The sequence below is a fragment of the Sinocyclocheilus rhinocerous genome, unplaced genomic scaffold (assembly GCF_001515625.1).
Source record: "Sinocyclocheilus rhinocerous isolate Xijiao unplaced genomic scaffold, SAMN03320098_v1.1 scaffold1879, whole genome shotgun sequence".
Taxonomy (NCBI): Eukaryota; Metazoa; Chordata; class Actinopteri; order Cypriniformes; family Cyprinidae; genus Sinocyclocheilus; species Sinocyclocheilus rhinocerous.
Window position 1 is genome coordinate 402,721 of NW_015632718.1, and position 7,921 is coordinate 410,641.

General features: G+C 37.2%; 1 protein-coding gene across 1 annotated transcript; it reads right to left on the reverse strand.

The window, feature by feature from the left end:
- Window positions 1-1,464: 1,464 nt before the first annotated feature.
- LOC107742789 (calreticulin-like) lies at window positions 1,465-6,844 on the reverse strand. Its single transcript, XM_016555826.1, has 9 exons — window positions 6,649-6,844; window positions 5,637-5,738; window positions 5,302-5,505; window positions 5,040-5,134; window positions 4,748-4,957; window positions 4,539-4,652; window positions 2,926-3,069; window positions 2,111-2,203; window positions 1,465-1,957 (listed from the first exon to the last, which is right to left on the reverse strand). Exons 1-9 carry the CDS (start codon window positions 6,737-6,739, stop codon window positions 1,751-1,753), a joined length of 1,260 nt encoding a protein of 419 aa, XP_016411312.1. The 5' UTR covers window positions 6,740-6,844; the 3' UTR covers window positions 1,465-1,750.
- Window positions 6,845-7,921: the final 1,077 nt, after the last annotated feature.

Genomic DNA, 7,921 nt, shown 5'->3' on the forward strand with positions numbered 1-7,921 from the left:
GCCCTACTGACACACATCCGGTTTCTTTCTCACCTGTTTACATTATCTTAAGACATAACCGACTGTGTTTACTAGAATACTTGCCAAAGCGGATATTTTAACATAACTTTGTGTGTATGTAAAAAAAGGAATCACGCTGTGTCTGAATCGTGCCTCTCTCTCTCTGCGTTTGCGCGCGGCAGCAGCTGAGCGCACAGTAAACTGGCAAGACAAAACATGTGCAAATGATAAACTTTCACTCTATGATGGTTAAACTTAACAGTTAATCCACGAATCACATGCGTGCCGAACCGTGGGGCCTGGTCCATACGGATCACGGATAATCTACGATCCGTTGCACCCCTATTATCTATTATTATAGATAATATTAAAATACTAATATTATTTTAGAGAGGTTATAATTATTTTAACCATTTAATGGGACTTTTTCTGTCATTATGCTATCAAATAAATAAAATTCATATAGCGGGACTCTTATTTTGACGGGTTTTCTAGTCTACGGAGCTCAGTGTTGCCAAGTCCGGGGTTTTCCCGCGGAACTGGGCTACTTTAACACTGTTGCCGCCGGTTTAAGCGACCCCAATAACGTGATATTTAGCCCATAAAATGCGAATTTTACCAGGGGAACTCTACCAAAAACGTGTATTTTACCATACATATTAATCCTTCTTTATTGTAACAGACTTTATTATTATTCATCTTCTAATTTGTTTTTGTATACATTTTAATGTTTTTTGTACGTTTAAATATGTATGAAATCTCCTCTACTAAGGCGGGACTCTTATTTTGACGGGTTTTCTAGTCTACGGAGCTCAGTGTTGCCAAGTCCGGGGTTTTCCCGCGGAACTGGGCTACTTTAACACTGTTGCCGCCGGTTTAAGCGACCCCAATAACGTGATATCACTGTTAGTTGTAATAAGTGTTTTGTGTAATTCGCTCTATGTTGACGATAATGCAACTGAGAGAGAGAGTTTAATGTGCACTTTTCATGCTGTGTTTTGTTTAGCTCTTATGGTGATTTTTTTTTGGAGTGAAAAAGGACGCAATAAACTTAATAAAACATCAGTAAAGCTTTGGTAATCATTCAGATGAGGTACGCTACACTATTTCGTTACAAAAGTTATTTAGTCAAGAATAGTGTGCGATCTTTAGTCTTTTGTTATTTGATTAGCATTAAAGTGCAGACAGCCCTAGTATTATGCAACATACATTATACAGCTCAGTGCCTTCACGCAGTTAATTAATAAACCATTAGTTAACAAAAGTTAAAACAAAATTTGTTAACTGAAATAAAATAAAACTAATTTAAAGCTTTAACTAAAATTAAAATAAAACCAGAAAATGTACAAATAAAATCTAATTTAAAATATTAATTAAAAACAAAATGAATAAGTAAACATTTACTTTCAACCAAAAATGAGAACAATTTAGCATCCATGAAAAACAAGCCGGACGAACATTTAAAAATAAATCATTTATTTAAAAAAGTGCAAATCCAACAAATGATACATTAGAATTTTCCCCTTGCGCGACTCCAGACAGAACAGAAAACCCAAACATTAATTAATCTAAAGTTTATCAGGCCGTACTATGAATGTTTTGGGGGGGAATCTAGCAGCAAAAACGAAAGAAATCAGAGTTAAGGGATGCGACATGTGACTAGAACGGGGCGGGGCCAAAAATTCACACCACATAAAGAAAAAGACGTCAGAAATGCATCAGATCTGCTCATTCAGAAGGGAACTCCTCTTCACAACTCATCTTTAGGGATCGTATCGTCCTCACCCTCCTCTTCCTCCTCAGAAGGTTCTTCTGTGTGCTCTTCCTGCTCTGGCTCATCCTCATCTTCTTCCTCTTCATCTTCCTCATTATCATCATCCTTCTTGCTCTTTTCCTCCTCTTCATGCTTCTTCCGTTCTTCCTCTTCCTGCTGGTCCTTCATTTTCTTTTCTGGTCCCTGATACATAACAACAACAACATTATGGTATCAGCATTTATAGTTAAATAATAACGATGTGGAAACAAATGTAAGAACTGATCACAGATATCTAATAAATGTAAATTATTAATACTAATATGTTGTCAACAGTGACACTCCAGACATTTTTACCTTTGTTGCGCCCCACGTTTCTGTACCAAATTTTTCAGCTTCCTCAACATCATCAGTGATCAGGAAGTTATCAAAGATCGTTCCAGATTTCACCTGTAAGAAAGGTCAACAGATCGCTAAACATAACGTAAAATCAAAAAAATTGTGCAATCCTGCATAAATCGGCATTTAACCACAAAATGATCATAAAAAACGCAGTACTACATAAAGTTGTTCATACTAAAAACAAAAACTTGATGCGGTATTCGCGCACCTCATTTCGGTCCTGCATAATTCGCCATTTAGCCGCAAAATTATCACAAAAACACAGTACTACATAAAGTAAAGTTACATGTTAGTGTTACATAAACATGCATGAATGAGGAAATAAAGTGGGGGACATTCTTAATGTTAAATTATTAAGTTGCGAAAAAGAAATCAATGCTGTACTTGCGTGCTCCTTTGTTGTTCTTATTTTTTTATAGCAAAAATAAAATAAAAATAACTATCTTGTGTGTCAGAATTTGGTAAAACACAAAAATAAGCAGGCTTTCTGCATTGTTTATTTTTTTCTGCAATGTACGACTACTGTACACTTAACATCATACCTAATATGGTAAATGTAGTATTCCACAAAGTTCTGGAAATTTCCACCACAAAAATCAAAAGTCATTTTGACTGCAAAGATTACACACACACACAAAAAAAATATCATGTAATCCTGGTGGACTGATTAATGTCACCAGAGATAACCAAACGAATTTTTTTTTAAAACCTACAATTTACCTACCTTTAATTATGATGTTGATTTAACGGTACGACAATCTAAACCATACCTGCCAAAGATCCAGTCCCAGAATGCCAACGTTGTCAAATTTGTAAATGGTGTCTTCTGAAGTGTATTCAGGGTTGTCGATTTCGGGGTGAATCCAGGTGCCTTTGTATTTGGGGTTGTCGATCTGTTTTGGTTTCCACTCGCCCTACATAAACAGAACTTTGTTAGCTGGTTGGTAAAACTGGTTTCAGCATAATGAACAATCATTTGGATTGAAAAGATCAGTTATGGTGCGTTATGGTGTATTCACACCAAATGACGCGAATAGAGGCGAATTCGCCTGATGCGTTCTCGCGCAAGCCAATCATCGAAGAGCTTATTGACACGTCCGGTTGTATCAGAAAATGGAGGAGCGCATTATTGGCAGCAACCCTAGCTAGCAGGTTATCAAATTGGGCACCCGTCATCCTGAAGTAGCGCTGGAAGCGGCTGTCATCCAGGCGCAGTTCCTGGAGAAGACGGTGAAATTCACCGAGTTGTGTGCGCCTCTGTATGGTGCTGTGAACCCGGACACGTCTACATTTGGATTTCTCTATTTATCATCACCATGGTTGATTACTCGCGGGACGTTTTTTGCCTCACTCGTGCGAGTGACGCGATGTGCATATTCGCTTCGCGTTTGGTGTGAACACACCATTAGTTTTGAAAATACAGTAGAAATGGTCCATGTGAAACAACCTTGAGTATTAATCTCTCTCAACAACTCCTAAAAAGTCCAAACCTATTTGTGAATGAAACCAGTCTGAATAAAAAAAAAAAAGTGGTTTTAGTCGGTCTCCCAAGGTCCAAAACTAGACCAATCGGACCAGTTTGAAGCACTTTATGGCCTTATGTTTGGCAGATCTTACAATATTGGTACCTTCTATGTGAAAACATCTCTGACAATGAGATGATGACATTACTCGCGTTCAAAAACACCTGGAAAGTCCAAACCTACTTGGTATTGAAACCGAAACTTTCTTCTAGCAGCCTACCATGCAGAAAAGGCCAGTCAAAATGTGGTTTTAGATGGTCTCCCAAGTGCCCAAAACTGGTCTAAAACCATCAAACTAGACCAATCTAACTACTCTGAAGCACTTTATGGCTTTATGTTTGGCAGATCTTAATGTATTTGGATCTTCTACTTGAGAACATCTCTGATAATGAGATAACATTACTCGCTTTCAAAAACTCCTGGAAAATCCAAACCTACTTGGTATTGAAACCGAAACCTTCTTCTGGCAGACTACCCTGCAGAAAAGACTACTCTAAAGTGGTCTAAAGTCTAAAACTATCAAACTAGACCAGTTCGACCACTTTGATGCACTTTATGGCGTTATGTTTGGTAGATCTTACAATATTGGTACCTTCTATGTGAAAACATCTCTGACAATGTGATGATGGCATTACTCGCTTTCAAAAACTCCTGGAAAGTCCAAACCTACTTGGTATTGAAACCGAAACCTTCTTCTGGCAGCCTATCCTGCAGAAAAGACCAGTCTAATGTGGTCTAAAGTCTAAAACTATCAAACTAGACCACTAAAACAATCCGACCTCTTTGAAGCACTCTATGGCTTCATGTTTGGTAGATCTTAAAATATTAGGATCTTCTACATGAGGACTGTCGTTTTGTACCTTGTACTCAGGGTTCGGGATCATGGCAGGTTCCCATTCTCCGTCCATGTCTTCATCCCAATCGTCTGGTTTCTTGGCATCAGGGTCGGGAATGTTCTCAGGTTTGTCCCAATCCTAAACATAAAGCACCATTGGATTCATGTCTAAGAACAACTTTTTTTAAATATCAAAGATTTCTGCACTCTATAGCTTGTCAATTGAAAATGTACCTCAGTTTTCGTGTCATCAGGATCGTCGATTTTCGCCCGGTCGTCCCAATCCTCTGGCTTCTTGGCCTCTGGATCCTTGATCGTTTTTGGAGGAAGGAAATCCCAATCTTCCTCGAGAGAACCTGACTCCACTTTCTCATTGTCGATTTTCACTTCGTACGTCTGGTCTGGCCGCAGGATCAGCGTATACACGTGCGTGAGTTCATCGTCCTGATGAGCGCAAGCGGAAGAACTGAATTGCAACAGCTGCGATTAAATCTTGAGATATTTTAATTACATTAATAAAACATACTTTGCATTTGATGTCCTTCTTGATTAGGTGGTTCTGGCCTTTGTAGTTGAAAATGACGTGAACTTTCTTGGTGCTGTAGCCACAGATGTCGGGTCCTACATGGCAGATCAAAATGAAAATGACAAAGATAGTGAAAGTGAAAGTAAATGCCATCAGTCTGGATTTCACGTTGCACTGCGTCAATGCTGTTGATGTTTTACTGGTTTACTTGGTGGAAGAAAGCGACTTTGTGCACATTTTAAAGCCGCCAACTGTAACTTACCGAACATGATGTAGTACTGCGATTCGCCGTGCATATTGGTCTGGTCCAAGTCGGCGGGGAAGATTTTCACGTACCCACCGCCGCAGTCGATCTTCTGCTCGTGTTTCACAGTGAACTGGATGACAAGCGTTTTACCCTCATTACTAAACGAGTCAAAGCGACTGGATAGAGCATAAAACCGGGCGTCTTGACTTGTCTGCAAACCTTGAAGGGGAAAAAAAACATTGCATTGCAAGTCATCTCACATCGACTTGTACTTATTTGCATTTGTTTTTTCAGATGAAGACATTTGCATAAGCAATCGAGTGCTGGTGAAAGAAGTCGTGACCTCTGACCTTTATCAAGCTCGGCATCGCCATAGAATTTCCCTGAGGTCAGTTTCCACTGGCCATAATCAGATTTGTGTTTGGATTCGACCCATCGGCTTTTCCAACCATCTGGAGAGACAACATTTTGCTGTTAAAAACTATTATTTCAATTTTGGATATTGGAATATTTAATTGTGGCTGCTTATTCCTTCTTATTTTTAAAAGACTTTTTGCTGTCATCTAGTAATAACTTCATATTACAGTAAAGAGAGCACTATTTTTAAGATAGCTCTACTTTTATTAGAAGACTTTTCATTCAAATTTTAATTATTTTTTGTTATCCATATTTCATACTGTGCATTACAATATTAATGTCTAAATTATTTTTTACATTTATTTGAGAAGTTATACATTTATTTACATTTATTTGTAATATATATATATATATGGGCGGGGCTTCTGCGATATATATATATATATATACACACATATACACACACACACACACTAGTAGGTGTATTGATTTTTTTTTTTTTTACATTGGCTATATATTGTTTATCAGCCATAACCTGAAAGTATTTCCAGGCTGGAATTTTAAGTTACATTTAAATTATGCAAATAATTGGAAGTTAAAAACAACAGATATGAAACTCTAGTGTCTTAAATTTGCTTTTACACGACAACAATAGTTTAATAGTCTAAAAAGTGAACTGAAACCAAAACCTAACACATCTGATTCATCAATATTTCCCGTTTGCCATAAGCCACGAGTAAGTACGCATTTAGAAAGAAATCAGAATCATTTTCACAAATCGTGTACTCTGAGCAGGACTTGTAAGTTGTATAACACAGTTTAGTATGCAAATACAGTAAATGAAAGAGACATACAAAAGGCTTTCATCACAGAAATGCATGAAAGTAAACTTGCTCAAGACATCATAAAAAGACATTATTTGGACATTTTCAAGAAACACTTTCATGTCAATATAACAGAGACAATGTATCTGATGTCATGCACGATCGAAGAAGTGAAATTTACCTCCGTCCAGAAATTGTTCTTTAAAATACACATCTGCATGTGCAATGAAAGCCAGTGCAGACATAAAGCACACTGCCGCAGCGATCCGCATCTCTGCACTGTTAAATGATCTTTATTAGATGAAGATCCCGATATAATAATGAATGGCGCTCGAGGTGAAGGGTCCGTGAAATATGGCTCGGTTGTGTTCCTGCACAGATGGCTGAGAACCATTGGCCGGACGCGCAGCCAATCAGAGGAGACCACGAGTGAGGAGTCAGCGCCGTGGGCGGGGCTTCTGAGAAGTAGACGTGAACGCGAAGGAAGTGTGTAGAAATAAAAACAAGTGTAGTGAGATTCTTGTCGAGACAGTAAACAAGAAAAACTGACATTGTTAAATGTCATGATGTTAACACTTGTTTGTGTGTGTGTGTCTAGCGTACATATATTTTATATGCTGCTTACTACCGCTCATATAATTTAATAATTCAATAATTTTACAAATAGTAATAAAGATGTACATGTGGTTCCCCCCCCCCAAAAAAATACCTTGTAGAAGTACAAAAAAAAAGTATTTAAAAAATAAAAACAATGTTTTATCAGTATAAAAATATGATGGTCTTAAATGTACATTTACAATAATGTTTTAATATTGTAAAGCTATGGCGCATTGCTGAACTCAAAGTTCAGTCTCTACAAAATGAATGTAATAAAACAGGTTGAGACTCTGAGAGTTAGAGAACTTTATTGATAATGGTGCACATACAAAAACTAATGAATAGCAGTAGTAGTTGTCAAGTGAGTGGAAATATCAAGTCTTTCAAATTGGTTAAAATAATGTGGATACAACAGGTATTTTAAAAATACTTTAAAGCCCCCAGTCAAATATGAATGACATTAAGAAAAAAAAGATTAATAATGATTAGAAGAAAACTAAAAATAAAAGCATTGTTATACTAAAACTAATGCGAGCAAAGTGATTTTTGCTAATGCTCAGTATTTATCTTGACAAACACTTGCATTTGATACTTTATGAGCATTTGGATATGAGCCGCATCGATGCCAGCAGATTTATACATAAAGCCATTTAAAATAAATTAAGATGAATAAATTATTTAAAAAATAGTTATATGAGAAATGTCATTGTTTCTAATGTGTGAAATTGTGCTTGATCTTGTTCAGCTACCAGAAGAATGACAGTAGCCACGCCCACCAGAGCAGAGAGGACCAATCGGATCACAGCTTCAGTAGAACCACGCAAACATGAGATAATAAAGAGAAATGAGGATGAATG

Coding starts and splice junctions, on each gene's coding strand:
- LOC107742789 (XM_016555826.1), bottom strand. CDS start 6,739: ATGCGGATCGCTGCGGCAGTGTGCTTTATGTCTGCACTGGCTTTCATT. Junction 5,739..6,648: donor AGAACAATTTCTGGACGGAG/GTAAATTTCACT, acceptor TTGTCTCTCCAG/ATGGTTGGAAAAGCCGATGG. Junction 4,958..5,039: donor AGAAGGACATCAAATGCAAA/GTATGTTTTATT, acceptor TGCGCTCATCAG/GACGATGAACTCACGCACGT.